The 20,656-nt window shown below is 43.0% G+C and overlaps 1 protein-coding gene across 1 annotated transcript in view; it reads left to right on the forward strand.

Annotated features, from left to right (window-relative positions):
• Positions 1-20,656, forward strand: part of itga11b (integrin, alpha 11b) — an 87,990-nt gene that overhangs the window by 15,535 nt on the left and 51,799 nt on the right. The window contains exons 4-10 of the mRNA XM_051952154.1: positions 149-240; positions 646-760; positions 879-1,006; positions 6,642-6,790; positions 16,235-16,379; positions 16,607-16,772; positions 19,821-19,891. Coding sequence (XP_051808114.1) covers positions 149-240; positions 646-760; positions 879-1,006; positions 6,642-6,790; positions 16,235-16,379; positions 16,607-16,772; positions 19,821-19,891 — 866 coding nt within the window. The remainder of the gene's footprint in view (positions 1-148; positions 241-645; positions 761-878; positions 1,007-6,641; positions 6,791-16,234; positions 16,380-16,606; positions 16,773-19,820; positions 19,892-20,656) is intronic.

Raw genomic sequence — 20,656 nt, forward strand, 5'->3', positions numbered from 1 at the left:
GAGGTATGACAAACATGGGGCGAGACTTGTAGGAACCATGAAAAGGGTTGCGTAAACAGAATGAAAAATTATGTTGAAAGACAAAAGATAAAGACAACAACAAACATTTAATGATGACCTCAGAAAGTTTCTGTTTGATTGTATTCAGGAATACTTTCTCTGGACAATATATTTGAGAGAAAAGACAAGATGAGGCTGGGAATGACGCTGACATCCAACCCTAAAGACAGCAGCTTTGTGGTGAGTGATGAACCTACAGATGTTACAGCCACATAAGATTATCTTAACTTAAAATTATTAAATGGCTGGAATGACAGCAATTTGAGCTTTCATCCATTTAATAACTGTTGTTTGTCATACTTGAAGATTTGTGTGATTGTTTCATAAAAAATAATTACATAAAGAATTATTGGCTTCAGATTGGATTGTATTTAGATAAAATTCTAGTGAACATGGCTAGAGATTGTCAGCTAATCACAAAGATGAGATGATGAGAATATGTTTTCCATATTTGGAATGTATCTTGTTTTCCATAATATTCACATGCATTTGTATATGAAGCCAAATTATTCCACCTGTTTTATTTTTCTTTGCTGTTGTATTTTTTTCACTTTGTGTCTCTCCTCTGTGTAAATATGTCCTCAGACCTGTGGTCCACTCTGGTCTCACGAATGTGGAAGCTCCCTGTACAGCACAGGAATCTGCTCCAGAGTCAACCGAAATTTCAGACTCTCGCACACTATTGCACCTGCCCTACAGAGTAATCTGCACATAATGTTCCATCCATCCATCCATCCATCCATCCATCCATCCATCCATCCATTTGTGCTGTATCTAACTTATTTTTTTTATTTACTTTTTATTTCTTTATTTTGTAGGGTGTGAGACGTTAATGGACATTGTGATTGTTCTGGATGGTTCTAACTCCATTTATCCTTGGTATGAGGTTCAGGACTTCCTCATAAACATCTTGCATAAGTTCTACATTGGTCCAGGTCAAACTCAGGTTCGTTTGTTGCTCATTAACACCAGACCAAGTAATGGGGGATTCTCTTAACAACCTTTGGAGATCAATTATTTTAATAGGTAGTTGTTGTATTAAATTCTAAAGGAACTGTGCTTTCAGTGGATTTTTTTTAGTCCCATAGGGATATTATTTAACATGCACATGGCTTTCCTTTACAATATGCGTTACATTCCTTCTGGTCAATATGGACAGTTGATGATCCAGTCCAGATAATATGCACTACCTGTTTAGGGAAACTCTCTGCAGATACTATAGAAAGAAGAGATGATGTGACCCTGGATGCATGTATTGCTCAATATTCATTTTTAAAAGGCTGCTTTCCAACAATATTCAGCTGCTGATTGTGAGCATTGTTGGAGCTGGTCTTACTACTGTGTCAATCAGGCTGTGGTTGGATATACGGTTAGTGCTTTGATTTTGTTTGCTGATGTGGTTCGGTCTGTGGTGCTATGGATTTGTCCGACTGCTACTGTTTGAACTTGTGATGATTCTCTGGCAGATGTGTTTATTTCTTTGTTTAGAAGTTCAGATATACAATAGCTTCAGTGCAACACTCGGGAAGAAAAGCTACCACTGCAGCCTCTGCTTCTGCAGTGAGAAAACTGTTGGACCAGATCTGGTTGTTTTCCTTCATAATGCAATGGCATGCCTGATTTGTATCTGAGCAGCCACAGCTGACAATGGATTGATTCTCTTTTCTCTGTGTCAAAACCAGCTGCACATACTTTGTGTGTTGTTTATTAAATTGCTAATTTATTGTGAAACTTGCAAAATAAGCATCGATCTAAAATCCAATAATTCAACAACAACAACAAAGTGAAAATATGTTTTTGGATTTTTTTTTTCCACTTTTCAAAAATGTAAAACTGAAATCTAGTATACAAACAATTATAAGTATTCAGACAATTTTCTGTGGCACTACAAATTGTGGTCAAATACATATATATTTTTTTTTACTTTAAACATTATTAAGTTATGTATAGTAATTTCTAATCATTTTTAAAGCTCTGAGTGTTTCCAGGAGCGCAGGTTGTAGGAGGTTCATAACCACCAGGACCCTTATGAAAGGGCTTTCTCTCCACAGTGATCCACTGCAGAAATGAGCACAATTGCCAGGTAAACAGCCATTTCAACAGCACTGGGAGAGGGAGAGAGAGAGAGAGAGAGAGGGAGCAGGAGGAGGGATGTCAGGTGGGGGCCGAGGAGGAGGAGGGGGCCCTGACAAGCACTCCTTTAGGCCGTTCAATTCATCAATCCATCCATTCTCTATACACCGCTTTATCCTCACTAGGGTCGGGGGGGTGCTGGAGCCTATCCCAGCTGACTCGGGTGAAGGCAGGGGACACCCTGGACAGGTCGCCAGTCTGTCGCAAGGCTACATATACAGACAAACAGTCACTCTCGCATTCACACCTACAGGCAATTTAGAATAGTCAATTAACCTCAGCATATTTTTGGACTGTGGGAGGAAGCCGGAGTGCCTGGAGAAAACCCATGCATGCACAGGGAGAACATGCAAACTCCATGCAGGAAGGAAATCCTAGGCCTAGGCCCACCCCGGGATTCGAACCAGGATCTTCTTGCTGAAAGGTGAAAGTGCTAACCACCACGCCACTGTGCAGCTCCGTTCAATTCAGTTCAGTTTTATTTATGTAGTGTGAATCCACAACATACACCCCCTGTCAAAACTTTGGACACTTTCTCATTCAAATAAAGTAGAACCTGTCCTACAACTTTTGACAGGGGGTGTATTTCATCATATGGATGTGATCAGGACAGGACTCTGATCATACATGTAAAGTTGCAGGCAGATTGGAGCATGTTCAGGGCATTTACACAGCATTTGAAATTTCATGGCAAAGGATCAAAATTCCAGAGGCCGCCACGGACACGCACTTTGACTTTGGAAAAAGATTTGAATAACTTTGGATCATTAAGGCCTCCTGTATGCACTGGTTGAATTTGTGGTGAATTGGAGTTTCTTCCTTGGAGGAGTTCGCTCGAGAAAAAAATGAAAAATGGGCAAAAGCTGACATTCAACGCAAAATAGCTCACTTCCTGTTGGGTTTGGAATCTGGCTGTCACTGACTTTTTTGTTCAGCCGGATGTACTGCATATGTGTACCAAATTTGGTAGATACACCCCCTGTCAAAAGTTGTAGGACAGGTTCTACTATATTTGAATGAGAAAGTGTCCTAAAACTTTTGACAGGGGGTGTATGTCACCTCACAGTGCTTAACTTGGTAAGGTAACCCTACAAATTTTAAGGAAAGAAAAGAGAACCCAAAAATCCAGGGTTGCCTTTAGATTCCCTATGAGCTAGCATTCTGCGACCAGTGGAAGGAACCAAAGATCTTTGCGCCTTGAAGCACCATATGAAAAGTAGAAGCATAGAATAATTTGAAAAAGGCAAATGGTATACATATGGGTAGGTTTTTAAAGAGGTAAAGAAGCCTTGGGAGTGCCACCGTTGTGATTGCATTGACATAACCTATCATAGATATAGGTGACAGTCTCCACACCTCAATATTCGACTTGAGTTTTTCTATCATGTTCAGAAGATTCAACTTATAGATCAGTTTAGGGTCTCTAGGGAGAACAACTCCTAAGTATTCAATGTTTTCTGTAGTTATGTGGAAAGGCAAGGTTTTAAGGAAGCTTGGGCTCAAGTCTACTTTAATAGACAGTAACTTGCTTTTGCCAAAATTTACGGTGTAATCAAAGAGTTCACCAAAAAATCTGATAAGTTCTAGCAGAGAGGGCAGGAATTCATCAGGGTAATAGTAAATTCGTTCTGAAATAACTGTACAAGAGGCATGTTTGAATTAAGCCCAAAAGAACCAATATTTGAGTTTTTTTCTTTTCTTTTCTTTTCTTTTCTTTAAAAATCGGCCAACAAAACACAAAAATGGTAAAATTCTCTATGGGCAGGCATAAAAGTATTAACTTTTACTGTTAAAAATTTGGTAAATGTTTGCAAAAGTATGGTAATTTTTTTTATCAGGTTTTTATGTCGGAATGCAATTAAACATTTCCATGACCCATTTGCCATGCTTTCTTGACTGAACTTTAAATTTACAGTGAGCTCACAAGGTCGTATAGCTAGGATTTTCAAGTTACCGTATTTTCCGCACCATAAGGCGCATCGAATTGTAAGGCGCAGTCTCGATTACGGGGTTTATTTCTGTACTTAAGCCATATATAAGTCCTCATCTTCTGTATCTGGATTGAATAGCTGGGCAATTTCGACATCAAACATGCCGGGTCCACTCTCGTCATTGTCGGAGTCAGTCTCGTTGCCGGGTGGCTGATGCCGGCAATGATGCCGAAGGAACCATAACTGATTGAATTAGCCATTCGCAGTTTCACTGTACCGGCCGTGTGTACTTAGACTTGCATGGCTTAATCTATGAGACAAACATATGCTTCTGGCAGGATCAACCAGGTAGCCCAGACGGGACGAGCGTGCGGCGCACGCCCGAGTGTAGAGCTGTGTGGTGGCGCCTGGTCGGGACTGAGGCCGCGATGCGTGGCTGTGCTGGGGTGAACGGACAGACGCTGTGGCTTGGAGAAATGACCGTGTTGTCCAGAGAGTTGACCACCGCCTGAGCGGGATGATGCCAGCAATGAGGCCGGCTTCCGTGAAAGCTCGGACAATAGTCAGTCCTGTACGTAGCTTTATGTAATGTTCTCTAATAGGTTTATTGCTGCCAGCGTGTGTAGTGTACGTATTACGTCCCTATGTCGGCGGGAATTGGTCTGACAGTCAGATTTTGGAACTCAGTGCACACATACAGTGGGTATGGAAAGTATTCAGACCCCTTGAAATTTTTCACCCTCTGTGTCATTGCAGCCATTTGCCAAAATCAAAAATGTTCATTTTATTTCTCATTAATGTATACTCAGCACCCCATCTTGACAGAAAAAAACAGAAATGTAGAAATGTTTGCAAATTTATTAAAAAAGAAAAACTTAACTATCACATGTTCATAAGTATTCAGACCCTGTGCTCAGTATTGAGTAGAAGCACCCTTTTCAGCTAGTACAGCCATGAGTCTTCTTGGGAATGACGCAACAAGTTTTTCACACCTGGATTTGGGGATCCTCTGCCATTCTCCCTTGCAGATCCTCTCCAGTTCTGTCAGGTTGGATGGTGAACGTTGGTGGACAGCCATTTTGAGGTCTCTCCAGAGATGCTCAATTGGGTTTAGGTCAGGGCTCTGGCTGGGCCAGTCAAGAACGGTCACAGAATTGTTCTGAAGCCACACCTTTGTTATTTTAGCTGTGTGCTTAGGGTCATTGTCCTGTTGAAAGGTGAACCTTCGGCCCAGTCTGAGGTCCTGAGCACTCTGGAAGAGGTTTTCCTCCAGGATATCTCTGTACTTGGCCGCATTCGTCCTTCCTTCAGTTGCAACCAGTCGTCCTGTCCCTGCAGCTGAAAAACACCCCCACAACATGATGCTCCCACCACCCTGTTTCACTGTAGGGATTGTATTGGGCAGGTGATGAGCAGTGCCTGCTTTTCTCCACACATACCGCTTAGAATTAACGCCAAAAAGTTCAATCTTGGTCTCATCAAACCAGAGAATCTTATTTCTCATAGTCTGGGAGTCCTTCATGTGTTTTTTGGCAAACTCTATGCAGGCTTTCATGTGTCTTGCACTGAGGAGAGGCTTCCATCGGGCCACTCTGCCATAAAGCCCCGACTGGTGGAGGGCTGCAGTGATAGTTGACTTTGTGGAACTTTCTCCTATCTCCCGACTGCATCTCTGGAGCTCAGCCACAGTGATCTTTGGGTTCTTCTTTACCTCTCTCACCAAGGCTCTGCTCCCACTATTGCTCAGTTTGGCTGGACGGCCAGGTCTAGGAAGAGTTGTGGTCGTCCCAAACTTCTTCCATTTGAGGATTATGAAGGGCACTGTGCTCTTAGGAACCTTGAGTGCTGCAGAAATTCTTTTGTATCCTTGGCCAGATCTGTGCCTTGCCACAATTCTGTCTCTGAGCTCCTTGGGCAGTTCCTTCGACCTCATGATTCTCATTTGCTCTGACATGCACTGTGAGCTGTAAGGTCTTATATAGACAGGTGTGTGCCTTTCCTAATCAAGTCCAATCAGTTTAATTAAACACAGCTGGACTCCAGAGTGAAAAATTTCAAGGGGTCTGAATACTTTCTGTACCCACTGTAAGACGCACCGGGTTAAAAGGGACACCATCAATTTTTGAGAAAATTAAAGGCTTTTAAGTGCGCCTTATAGTGCGGAAAATACGGTAGGTTAAATCCCAGCATGCAAGTAAGAACTGGTAAACCTGCAAAAACATGCAAAATAGTGGGTGAAGCTATCGTCATAGGGTTTAGACATCTTGGAAAGAAGAGTCCTCCAACCTTCAAAGAAATTGCCTCTGTCATGCCTATTAGCAAAGAACCAGAAACCATCAGTTGACAAAGAAGACAGGCCACCTTTAACAGACTTGTTTCGCTGGAGCTTGAATTAAAGTCAGGAAGAAAGGAGGATTCTCAATGAGGCATTGGCTTCATTAGATGTTACAGCAATGATGTAATGATGCAGTCAGTTGCAGTATTTTATATTTGAACGGAGCTGTGTTTCTGCTGTAGGTTGGTGTTGTTCAGTATGCCTCCACAGTGGTCCATGAGTTCAGCTTGGATGAATTCCAGACAGTGGTGGATGTGGTGGAAGCTGCCAGGAACATCAATCAGCGGGGTGGAGAGGAGACAAGGACAGCACTGGGCATTAATGTGGCAAGGTACAATGCTTAATTATGATAAACCGTAACTGATAACTAACTGTGGTCACACATATACTAACTTGTAAATTGACCTGGTCATTGTTCTGGAACTATTTCACCTCATTTCCACATAGCTTTGCTTCATGTCTGTGATATACAGACCATGCCCCCTTGTGTTCAGTGCAAAAAAAATGCTTTTCACTATGTATAAATGGGATTATAAATTGTCCATCGGTGTGAATGTGAGTATGCTTGGTTGTCTGTTTCTCTGTGAGGCTGTCATGCTCTCCACCTCTGCTGTTTAGTGGTAGCCTTTCTCTCCCCTTTTTTCCTCTTCCTCCTTTCCTTTTTTCTTCAGGTGGGTGTGAGTGACGTTAGTGATGGAATGTGGACAATCAGTGCTCAATGGATAATTACCTGATCACGAATATCTGCGGTGGGGAGTTGCTCACCTCCAAGTGATCATCCTCCTAACACTAAAAGATGAGCTCAAACCACCACTTGACACCGGACTGTTGTACTACTCCCGTCATTTAACGAGGCCAGCATTCATGTCTTACATTCTGTTTGTGTTGCTACCTTGCATTCTCTTCTGCCATCGCCATCCATCTCTGGACTGAGCGATTTCCAACTGGTTTCACCTGCAATCCCCACCACTCCGAATTTCCCCCTCCTTTGCCTTCCACACCTGCCATCCTGTCCATTCAAGCCACACCACTGTGCTCTGGCAGCTGCATTTCCTCTGCCACTCTTCCTCACACTGCCTGCGAGATAAATCTAGTTTGTTAGTGATCTCATTAAGTGATTCACCCCATAGGTCAGTATTTATTGTGCTTGTGTGACTGCTGGATGTTTTCCACGCATAGTCCAATGGAGTGTTTTCACCATGTGGACAATAATATAATTATAATGTGTGTGTATTCTGTTACTGCTGCATGGGCGCTTTTATCTAACTTCACATGGATTCAGCCTTTCTTAGCTTGGTGTTACCAAGTCTTCAGATTAGATCAAGAAAAGTGTGCACGCAGAGAGCTTCATGGAATGGGTTTCCATGGCCGAGCAGCTGCATCCAAGCCATACATCACCCAATGCAATACAAAGCATCGGATGCAGTGGTGTAAAGCACGCCGCCACTGGACTCGAGAGCAGTGGAGACGCATTGTTTGGAGTGACCAGTCAGGCTTCTCCATCTGGAAATCTAATGGTCGAGCCTGGGTTTGGCGGTTGCCAGGAGAATGATACTTGTCGGACTGCATTGTGCCAAGTGTAAAGTTTGGTGGAGGAGGGATCATGGTGTGGAGTTGTTTTTCAGGAGCTGGGCTTGGCCCCTTACTTCCAGTGAAAGGAACTCTGGATGCTTCAGCATACCAGGACATTTTGGACAACTCGATGCTCCCAACTTTGTGGGAACAGTTTGGAGCTGGCCCCTTCCTCTTCCAACATGACTGTGCACCACTGCACAAAACAAAGTCCTTAAAGACATGGATGACAGAGTCTGGTGTGGATGAACTTGACTGGCCTGCACAGAGTCCTGACCTCAACCTCACAGAACACCTTTGGGATGAATTAGAGCGGAGACTGAAAGCCAGGCCTTCTCATCCAACATCAGTGTGTGACCTCACAAATGCGCTTCTGGAAGAATGGTCAAAAATTCCCATAAACACATTCCTAAACCTTGTGCACAGCCTTCCCAGAAGAGTTGAAGCTGTCATAGCTGCAAAGAGTGGACCGACATCATATTGAACCCTATGGATTAGGAATGGGATGTCACTTATGTTCATATGTGAGTCAAGACAGGTGAGGGAATACTTTTGGCAATACAGTGTATGTCCTGCTCACATATTCCCGAGATTTGTAGCATATCTTGTACTACTACAGTGTAGACTTGCATTTACTCCAGGTGATGTCAGTTCCTTGTTGTTTCCTGTATTATTCTATTTCTTTTAACAAATCATTTTTATTGTACTGTCATCTGTTGTGTTGCTGTCTGCAGCTGAGTCTCTGACCCACTCTGTGACAGTACAGTCCAGCTATGAATGTACTCAGCAGACAGCGAGTCCAGCGGTCAGACTGCACGGAAGGTTATGTCAGTTCAGCATGCTTTTGCTAGCCAGGGAGCTTTGCTTGGTCAGCATGAACAGATGTTAAGGGGCCTCATTGTAAATAATCAGACTCTACTGGTCCAAGTAATTCAGTTAACAAATAAAGTTGCTGGCCTCACCACTCAGATAGCCCTGATTCCTGTACATACTTTGGCTCTCCAGCTCAGTCATTTCAGCCATGTCAGCTCAGTCGCTGTGGTGGCCCTGTTTCTTAAAGACCCTTTTGTACCTGTCCCCGAGTGCTTTGCTGGGGATTTAGGCTCATGTCAGGTGTTTCTTGCTCAGGTTTTCCTGGTGTTCGACATGCAACTCCTCTCATACACCTCAGATCGCACCAGAATAGCTTATTTAGTTAGCCCACTAAAAGGGCCTGCTAGGGATTGGGGAACAGCTGTGTGGGAGAACCGGTCTGAGGTGTACAACTTCTATATGGAGTTCACTGGTCTTCACCAGTGAAATGTGTAAGGTCTTTGATCAACTTGTGGGGGGAAAAGATGCCAGTAAGTGCCTCATGTCCACCTGACATGGGAACAGCAGCGTGGCAGACAATGCAGTCCAATTCCAAGAGTGGCTAGAATGGTGAAGCCCTCAAGGAGTATTTTACAAAGGACTTCAGGATTCTGTCAAGGACCAACTAGCCACCTAGGACGATACCACCACCCTGGACTGGTTGATCTCCCTAGCCATACGCCTGGACAACCATCTGAGAGAGTATCATAGAGAACAAACTCTCTGGACCACCCAACTTGAAACCTGCTCTACAGGTCCTGTTCAACCAACCCCGCTGACGGCCTAGTCTCATGCAACTGCCTATCCTACCTGAAGAGGGGGTCTCAAACGTTTTCAGGCTTCCTGCAACCCACCTGACACCTGTGGAGCTTATTTGGGCCAGACATTTTTTACTATATTTTGGGCTTTGAAGTCTGATGATGCATTTGTGAGAAGAACCGACCGTTTGTAAACTTACTTGAAGTAGCAGCATCCTTTATTTTCAACTGTACACTGCTGGACCTGGGCGGGGGTTGATGAAACGTGTTATTTTATAACACTTTGCCCCTTCCTCCTCGAGCAACCTTTTTTTCTTCTCCATCTTCCTCTCATGCCCACCTTTTCTCTTCGTCTTTGCTCGTTTTTTGCCGCCAGCTTTCTCAGGGTGCTCCATAATCTTCGCTCCTTCCACTCTCTGGCCTCACTCTCGCCTCACCACTCTGCAGTGCATGCTTCCCCGTTCTCGCTATGAAGGGGCGGGCCATAAAGCAACTAACCAATCATGGCACGTTTCTTCTAAAAAAATGTCACTTTGACCAATCCCTATCCTTCTGATTTAGAGCTCAGAGCACTTGCTTTGTGTGAGTGACAGGAGGGTGGGCGTGTACTCTGTAAGGCTTCTAGCGCTGCTGTCTCTGGCCTGTCTGCCAAAAAGCCGATCAACTTTCTTTCATTGGCCTGCCAGTCCGTGGCTGGCCTGTCCAGGCAGGCCTATAAGGAGACAGGCCACCAGGAAAAGTCCCGCCTCTCCCGATTGCCAGTCCGGGCCTGAACCTGCCCCAGAAAAGGGCCACCTCACCTTTGACTGTAAAAGTAATGGTGAGCCAAATTGCTACAGTTTCCCTCCAGCATCTCCTGATCTCTGTCTCCCTCTGCTGGTAGAGCCACGCATTACTGGTCTCTGCTCTAATTGACTCTGGAACAGAGGACCATTTTATGGATCATAACTTGGCTAAACGGACATTCCTACGGAATCCCTGTCTTCCCCAGTGGAAGCCCAAGGATTATGCCTGGTCCAAGTTATCATTAAGACTGCTCCTGTCTCCTTGGTCTTAGCCACTAATCATCAGAAAACATTCTCCTTCCGTCTCATTAACAATTCCAACTCCCCACTGGTTCTCGGATATCGCTGGCTTTTGAAGCATAACTCAAATATTGACTGGTCCCTTAAGAAGATTCCTTCGTGGAGTTCTGATTGCCATGTGAATTGCCTCCGCTCAGCCCTGACCCTTGCAGTCGCATTAGTTTTGTCCCTGCCTGAATGCATCAGCCTGTCCCAAGTGCCCAAGAAATACCATGATCTGGTCCAAGTATACAGAAAGGATCATGCCTTCACACTATCTCCTCACTGACCCTACGATTGTGCAATTGACCTCCTCCCAGGAGCGTTCTTGCCCAGCAGTCGGCACTACAATTTATCCAAACCTGAACAAGCTGTCATGGAGACCTACAGTGGAGATTCACTGGTTGCTAGGATCATCCGATCCTCCTCTCACTAGGGCGGGGTTCTTCTTTGTGGACAAGAAGGATGGATCCTTGCATCCCTGCATTGATTTTCAGGGCCTCAACAACATTACCATCAAAACAAGTATCCTCTACCTCTGATCAGCTCTGTTTTCACCACTCTACATGGTGCCACCATTTGTACAAAACTGGACTTCAGCAATGCTTACCACATGATCTGAATCCATGAGGTGAGGAATGGAAGACCACCTTCACTGGGACACTTTGAGTACATGATCATGCATTTCAGACTTATCAAAGCCCCTGATGTGTTTCAGAATCTCATCAATGACATCCTATGTGACATGATCAACAGGTTTGTGTTTCTATACCTTGATGATATTCTGATCTACTCCAGTGACCCCGATGAACACAACCAACATGTACGCCAAGCCCTGGAGCGGCTCTTGAAAAATTGCCTGTTTGTGAAAGCAAAGAATTGTGAGTTCCATGCCTCCACAGTTTCATTTCTGGAATACATTGTTTCCATGGGGGAGGTACAAATGGATCCTGCCAAAAGTGTCTGCAGTTCAGGTGTGGTCCCAGCCTGAAAACTAGAAACAGCTTCAAAGAACAGCTCCTTGCATATGCTAACTTTCACAGGAGGTTTATTCATGATTACAGCAAGATTGCTGCTCTACTGACTGCCCTGACCTCCCCCTCCTAGACCTTTTGCTGGACACTTGAAGCCACTGCAGCCTTCCTAAACCTGAAATTCTGCTTTGTTTCCGACCTAATCCTCATGCAGCCTGATACCAGCCAGCAGTTTGTCATGGAAGGGGATGAATTGGAAAACAGCATAGGAGCCATGCTCTCCTAATGGTCCCTCACAGATAACAAGCTCCCCTCATTCTCGCAAAGCAGAACCATGACATTGGTAACTGTGAACTGCTCATAGTCTAACTTGCCTTTGAGTAGTGGCAACACTGGTTGGAGGGCTACGACCAACCCTTTGTGGTATGGACTGATCACAAAAACCTAGAATATTTTCGAACTGCACAGAAGCTCAACTCCTGTAAAACTTGGTGGACTTTATTTTTTGTGCGCTTCAAGTTTTCCCTCACCTATCACCCTGGGTCCCACAACATCAAGCCCGACACCTTATCCAGGCAATTTTCCATCGAGGATTCCCCTGGAGAACCAGAAGACATCCTACTCAAGGCTTGTGTAGTTGAAACCAGTGTGCATTGACAACACATTTATGGGAGGAATAGATACAGCTGTTTAACAAATGAAAATGTACCTTTTTCCACACAGATCAAGAAAATGGTATAATCGCATTTTCAATGCAGTTCTAAGCATCAGTGTAGTCAATGCCCACATCATTTATACCAGGTGTCGTCTTGGTCAACAAAATCAGAATCAGAATCAGAATCAGAGAATTTATTGTCATTGCACACTTTAGTATACAACGAAATTACATTTGAGCTGCCCTGCCAATGGCAGCTCCGGCTGCTGCGCTGTAAGCGCGCCACCTGTGTAAGGGCAGAAACCACTGAAGGTCTTCATTCAAAACATAACATCGTCACTTGAGGGCTACTCCAAGAAGGAAGGCAAAAAAGGAGGAAAGCCTTCAGTGCAGCAGGGAGAAGTGCCACAGAGGCTCACTGAACGACACTGGTTCCGTAATACGAACGATCGTCCAGATTGCGTTGTGTGTTCAGATCGTACCCACTCAAAAGGCCGTCACCAAACACAGTTCAGGTGCAGTCAGTGTGGAGTGGGTCTGTGTGCTGTGCCTTGCAATGAAAGATATCACACACTGAAGCACTACAAGCAATGCCATCTTGATAGATACACATCTGTAAAAGTTGGGCCCCGTATAGCTCAACTGGTTATAGTTCCCGATGCAGCGGCCTGGGTTCGTCTTCATTAATCTATCCCGGGGTCGGCAACCCGTGGCTCCGGAGCCGCGTGGGGCTCTTTCAGCCCTCTGTTGTGGGACCCTGTAACTTTGGAAAATAAATTGTTCTGCCTTTCAGGCGCGTTTCAATGCATTTTAATATAGAGTTTTATTGTGAAATTACCGCTCTTATTTTGACGTGTCACTCCACCGGATGTGCTGCTGGGATTTTCCCCTGGGACATGAGAGCGCAAAGTTGATGCAGAGAGACAACACGGAGCTTCCGATTCCCACACGTTTCATGCCTTTTTTTTTGTTTTACTCCTGGACAAACAACGCCTGTAGTTTCACATCGTTTTGTACTCAAGAATGGCAGGCCTGTATATTAAAGCTTCACTCCAAGAAAGACACGTCTTGCCTTTGAGTCAAAAGTACTCATGAGTACTAGGGTAAACTATGGATAATTGTCTTGATCAGTATCTACTCTTTGATAGGGTAATACCACGTTACTCACGAGAACATGGATCGATGTCACGTCCAGCATCCAGGCAGCAGGCCAGAGAGTCAGAGGAGTGTCGTCTTGGAAAATAGGGCAGCGACTTACTGGAGAAAAATTATTAGCTTAAGATAAATAGATTTTACAAGTTAAATAGACATTCGCAAAATATTGATTTCCAGCTAATATTAGGTAATATATGAGGTCCAGGAGCAAAAATGACATTAACCAAGTAAGATAAATATTAATGGTAGGACACAATTAAAAAATGAATCTATCTAATTAGAGGCTTTGTAATTAATTAATCACGACTGATTAACAAGGGCATAGAGGTAAAAAAAGCGATATATGCAGTGTTGTCTTCATTTTAAATGCCAAAAGGATTTTGCGGCTCCCGGTGTTTTCTTTTCTCTTGGAAACGGGTCGAAATGGCTCTTTGTGTGTTAAAGGTTGCCGACCCCTGATCTATCCAATAAGCCACAAAGGCCAAAAAAAACTTTAAAAAATGTAAAAAAAAAAAAAAAAAAGTAAAAATCTGTAAAAGTTATGTAATCCAATATGACCACCACCTGGTGATGTCATAATACGCAAATTAGATGAGTGAATTTACTTCCATCACAAACTTTGGGTCATACTGATGACTTTTGTCATTTACAGTATGCCTTTATCTGTAATCATTTTCAAGTTACAACCTTTTGAAAAAGTGATATCAAAACTGAATATTTTCTTGAAAAAACTGACACCTAAAGGGTTAAGTTTGGAACTAGTTTTGTAAATTTTGCTAAAAGATGTATGAACCACTATACACTGTAAATTACAGACTGGCTAACATTATAACAAGTACCCATGTCAGCTAAATATGCCTTTGAACTTTCCACTTAAAAAAATATTCATGACGTAGTAATCACTGGTTGAACAAATGTTTAGATCCTTTACGTGCATAAAAGGACTATAACATTATTGTAAAACCATTTAACTACAAGTTAAGGTTCTACAATGAAAGTTCTTGGTATAGTTGCATAAGTATTAGCAGGAAAATGTTCCGATAGAAAAGTTCTGACCCACAAATTTGTTTTTAGTTGTTCTCAAACGTTTGATTTTTTGCTGAGATAATGGATCAATGGAAAATTTACTGAAATGAAATGAGTTCAGAGGGAAAAATCTGTATTTGGTGGGGCTATTAACAATGCATAGCAGACATCTAATACTACCTCTTTCTACACACTTATTTAGTTATACTTTACCTGCCTGATCAGTATACCTGCCATACTTTGAGGATTTTTTTTCTATCATTGACAAGAAACATAAATAGATGTGACCATCACTCATTGAGCAATAGATGTAATAGGATAGGTACAAACAAACAATAATAAATGTAATCTGCCGTATACATTTTATATACAAATTATTTTGCATTCTTTGTGATGGATTATTGAATAGTATGTTATTTGGTGAGTTCATTTTTGGTTGTGAAAAGGAATGTCATCACACCATTGAATACTGCTGTGGTACTTCAGAGCTCTCTCTGCTGCATTACTACTCTGGTTATTTGTGGGGTCCCAGACACCTCGGGCCTGTACTAAGAAAGACTTTAAACACACAATACAGACTAAAATAAACATAGCTGCAGCAGCAGTACTAAAGACCTACAATTAAACCTGAAGTTACCTTGATAAAAAAAAAAAAAAGCTTTTTCAAAGTACAAGCCTCTTGTCTTTTCAAACTATGCATCTTCAAAAGATGGAGATTCTGCCTTGTTGAGCTCAGCAGGTTGTGGAGGATGCTTGTTGTTTTGACACACACTTCTACATTGTTTTGTTGTTGCCTCATCATCTGGTGGCACATGCAGAACCTGGATTAAAGGATGCCAAAGGTGCAGTCAATTACCAGCAGAGCCTGAAACAGACAATAGTTGAAAAGCTGCTGCTGTCTCGACAGAGTTGGAAGAGATAAAATTTATACTTCTTTCAAAAAATTATTTAAATAGAAACACCAAAGAACACAGAAGGAGAGAAAGAAAAACCTTGAGCTGCTCACTGAGCTCTGTTACTGGGATGGTTTGTCCATCAGTATGTGCGTCAGAAAAGATTGAAAGATGTACTATTTGGTGAGCTTCTCTGACCATCAGAGAGATTTTGTTTTGATAATCTAGCATAGGGGAAGCCATGAGAAGGATAGTTTCTGAAAAGCCAGCATATTTCACAATCCCTTTGTCATAATTCACAATTTTTACTTTAATAGTGTAGTGTAACTCCCTGTATTCTGTTAACTAAACAGGCACTGGAAGCCAGGCTCTGACCAACTGTCAAACCTTAAATTCAATGTGGATTCCTTCCTAGTCATTTAATAGTGGACCAGCTCTTTACCCTTGCAGAGCTACTGAGGTGGTCATGGGAGTTTGACCAGCCAGTCCTTGCTTGAACTGCAATGTTTAGATAGGTGGTACATGTCAAACATATAAATGAATGTCAGGATTCAAGGCTTCACAGCGGAACATTGCATTGTAACAAGATGATCAACGTTATTCACGTCACCTGTCAGTGGTCATAATGCTGTGGTTGATCGATGGATATAATGCTTTTCCTATACATTATTTAGATTGAACTATTACAAAATGTTTTTCGCTTTTTCTGTTGAGATTCTGACACCAAAGAAAATACATGTCAAATACCAGGGAGTTGAGTGCTTTACTGAAAAAAAGAATGAATTACATCTACATCTCCTGAACATCATCTGGTCTTGTCAAACAGGTCAGAGGCATTCAAGCGCGGAGGCCGACCAGGAGCTCATAAGGTGATGATTGTGATTACTGATGGCGAATCTCATGACAGTCCAGAGCTGGTGCAGGCTGTCACTGACAGCAAGAGAGCCAACATCACCATGTATGCCATTGCTGTGAGTCTGTCTCCCTTTACCCTTAACCCCAAATACCTTTCAGACCCAACCTGATTTGCTGTCTGATCCTGATTCACCCTTCTGCTCTTGAGAGATTTTTTTCTTTAACCTAGACCTGATATCTTACTCTCTGTTTTGCCAAATCAGCAAAGCCCGATTACAGTTATTTGTCTCTGGACATCACAAAACCTGTGACTGTCATTCTGTTTTCTTTGCTTTCTATCCAGGTTTTGGGTTACTATAATCGCCGGGGAATAAACCCTGAAGCCTTTTTGAAGGAAATCAAATTCATTGCCAGTGACCCTGATGAGAAGCATTTCTTTAAAGTGACAGATGAGTCAGCACTGAAGGACATTGTGGATGCTCTAGGAGAGAGGATTTTTTCTCTGGAAGGTAAGTTAACATTTAGCATGTCAAAATAGAAATAACTATGTTCTTCATATTTTCTTTAAAAAACAGTGAACAAGTTAATATTTAATTAGAATGGCTAGCTGAACTTCTATATCTGAAATATTGTTAATTGGTCAGCTGTTACTTAAACATTAAATCACCTGTTTCTATGGCAATGCAATAGTCAGCGGTGCTCTACCTGTTTTCCTGACTTTGAAATTGGTTTTGCCTGTCTGCTAGAAAGGCAGAATAGGTTCAGTGCATTCATCCACTTAATCCTCATTAGGGCTGCAGGGGGCTGGAGTCTATCCCAGCTGACTTAGGCTGAAAGCAGGGGGATACCCTGGACAGATCACTAGTCTATCACAGGGCTACACATAGAGAGAGAACCAAGCATACTTGCATTCACACCTATGGACAATTTAGGATCCCCAATTAACCTCAGCATGTTTTTGGAGACTGGGGGAGAAAGTGAGAGAACACAGAGAAAGGGACAGGTGGTCAGTATACAACAACTAACAAAACAGTTGTTTCTATTTTCCGATTCAAGTGTGTGAGACTAAGACTAAAGCTTTCAAACAAATTCTAGCTAAGTTTTGGTCTCTGGTTGAATATTAAGTTTGAGTGGAAGATTGCTGCCACTCCTCCTCCGCTGCCTGTACTTCTGAGTTTATGAAAATTGATGTAACTGGGGGAGATGATTCATTTAGAGTGACATGTTCTTTATGAGCCCTGCGACAGACTGGCGACCTGTCCAGGGGGTCCCCTGTCTTCGCCCATGTCATGATTTGCGGTTGGAGAGTACCCAAGCAGCAGGCACAGACGGGTGGGTGAGGTTAAATAATGATTTAATAAAACAATAAGAATATGTATGAACAAAAACGCTGAATAAAGGAAGCCGGAGGGAAATAGCGGAGGCGAGTAAGGTAAATTAAATAACACTAAACTGAGGGCGGACCCAAAGGCCGAATTAAACTAAACATAAAATATAACTAAGTTACGGGGAAGGAAGACTCATGGAGTGTCCAGGGTGTGGAAGGCAGAAGCGGGCAGAATGGAGGGAGCAGATGGAGAGATGTGGCGAGGGCAGGGAAACAGGTAATATAGTCCAACAGGAAGCTTGAGTCCAGGAAGCGGCGTGCAAGAGGAGGTGAATGGAGTAGAGGGGACAGCTGAGTGCGTCGTGGCATGGATGATGGTGCAATGAACCGGCAGTGAGTTGTGAGGGGAGTCGGGCTTATATGCCGCTCATCGTTAACCAGATGAGTCTGATCACAGGAGAGGGAGGGCGTGACAGCCCAAGTCAGCTGAGATAGGCTCCAGCACCCCCCGCGACCCTAGTGAGGATGAAGCGGTGTATAGAGAATGGATGGATGGATGTTCTTTATGCTGCACATTTCAGTCAGACACACTACATCAATATGATGATCGGATATCAGATCATTAAATAAAGAAGATTAAAAAGATGTAATATTTAATAAACTGCTTTTATTTGTCCTGTTTTATTTGTTTCTGATGAAGTCGTAATAATTTGAATAAGGTTGTTAAGGACAGCCCTTCTATTGTTAATTTTAGCCTTATATAATCTGGATGGCCGGGGGGCAGACACAGTCTCTATGGGATAATGAGATGGTGGCAGTCATAAGGAAGCAGCAGAGTAGCATGTAAGACTGCCATTCTGCTTTCTGGTCTCACCTCTGGATTATCAGAAGTTTGATTTTCTAATAAATTTGTCCAGATAAGAGAGCTGTACTACCTAAAGTAGAATGTGTGCCGTCTCTCCTAATGAGACCAGGTTTTCCCCAGAAACTTTTCCAATTGTCTATTAAGCCCACATAAATTTCCGAACACCACCTCGACAGCCAGCGGGTGAATGATAACGTGGATGTACAGGGCATTACTGATCAGACTGGACAGGGATACAGAGAAAACTACAGAAGCAAATTTCCACACCAATTCCACATTAATTTTTGTGGCCTCCGATTGCCTGAACCAGATATCATTGCTGCCAAGGTGAATTACAGTCTTATCATATTTATGTTTAGCCTTCTCCAGCAGTTATATAGGGTTCAGCGTCATGCGCTCTGGCCCCAGGAATGCATTTAACTGTGATCGCTGGTGTCCCAAATATGATGTTTCTGCCTATGGAGTTGCCAATTACCAGAGTGTGATTATCAGCAGGTTTGTTGCTGAGTGGGAGAAAAATGATTAGAGACATCAGTGGGGTTGGTGGTGAATCACATGCTTCTGCTTGGGACTATATGCTTCCTACTGACAGTCACCCAGCAGCCCGGGAACTGCCAGGGGTCAGCTGACAGGAACTATGCTCGGTCACTCTGTACCAGCTCAGGGAGCTGGCTAGTTGCTACAGCTACTAGGTTGTTTAACACGGTATGGAGCTGTGCCTAATTGGCCTCACTTTACATCCAGAGCTGAAACAAAACACATTTATTATATATACCATTATTTCTAAAAAAGGCAGGTGAGTAGCTAAACAAATGACAGACTGAGCAGGAGAGAGAGAGAGAAAGAGAGAGAGACAGAGAAGCGGAGGGAGAGACAGAAGCCATGTCTAGCCTGTTAGCTGCTAGGCTTGTGGATCCGAAACACCAAGTTATGTATACATACATACATACATACATATATATATATATATAAAGACATGAAGCAATTATGCACACAAGCACTTTAGGAGCAGGATGTGTAGTAATTTAATTTTGATAAAATTTTTTGTACAGGCAGTTTTTAGTGGTAGTAGGCAGAATTTAGAAGAGACATGAACTGCTGCAACACTAGCACACAATCAGCTACAGACAGGAAAACAGGAAGTAGTAAGTCACCTTGCCGCGCAGAATAGAGGATGGTGGTTGATGGTTCAGGTGCTAGAGGGATGGGTCTCAGAGCATGCTTAAGAAGTGTGTCAGAACAGTAGCTGTTTATAATGCATCAGTTTGCTGCCATTTTTTGATGTCTATTAGTAAGAACTAGCAATAGTGTTGAGAATGTACAACAGTTTTATTCATTCAACTCAATTGTTTAACTGTTTTGCAGGAACCAGTAATCAGGGTCGAGGTTACAATCTGCAGATGGCTCAGGCTGGTTTCTCCTCACATTTAGTCAAAGTGAGTCAAAGTAAAAAGTACTTTTGTTGTCTGTTATTAGACTTTACACTCCTGAAGACTACATTTTACATCCCACAGATATATGTTGGTGTCAGTAGTTGGTGATTTCTCTTTATTAACTGAGAACATTCAGTGAGTATTTCCTCACTGTCAATTAGCTTTTTGTGCACTGCACAAAAACTTCCAGTGTCTGTACACAAGCATGGCTCTACAAATGAGAAATATGAAGTGGCTTGGACTGATCCACACAACACTGGTCCAGTGCACATGTGCATATTTGAGCTTGTGCAAATATGGAACAGAAATCTGATGCTGTCTTAATATGCCAGTAGCTAAATATCAGCAATATTTTGTTAGATTAAATCATTCGCTGCCATTGACGTCCATAGACGTCAATTGAAATCCGAACGTTCGCTGCCAATGACGTCTATAGACGTCAATCATGTTTTTTTGACTGGGGGGGGCTGCAGGACAGTCTGTCGGAGCTTGTCGGTGAAAATCCTGGAGTTTTGGAACGTGAGAGTGTTGCGGTGGGCCAAAAGAATGACAAAGACAGTGACCATGGTGGGGCGACAGCAAAAAGTGTCGTTGCCAACAGCCGCTGGCGATCAAAGCCGCGCTAGGTTTCGGTTTCTGTTTCGCCACCACCGCTCTCTTGAGCTCATCTGACGAAGCCGAGTCAGATGAGTTTAGAGCGAGCACACATACACACACAGACACACACACAAACACAAACACACACAGACCTAAAAATATTTTGTTTAT

The sequence above is a fragment of the Acanthochromis polyacanthus genome, chromosome 8 (assembly GCF_021347895.1).
Source record: "Acanthochromis polyacanthus isolate Apoly-LR-REF ecotype Palm Island chromosome 8, KAUST_Apoly_ChrSc, whole genome shotgun sequence".
Taxonomy (NCBI): Eukaryota; Metazoa; Chordata; class Actinopteri; family Pomacentridae; genus Acanthochromis; species Acanthochromis polyacanthus.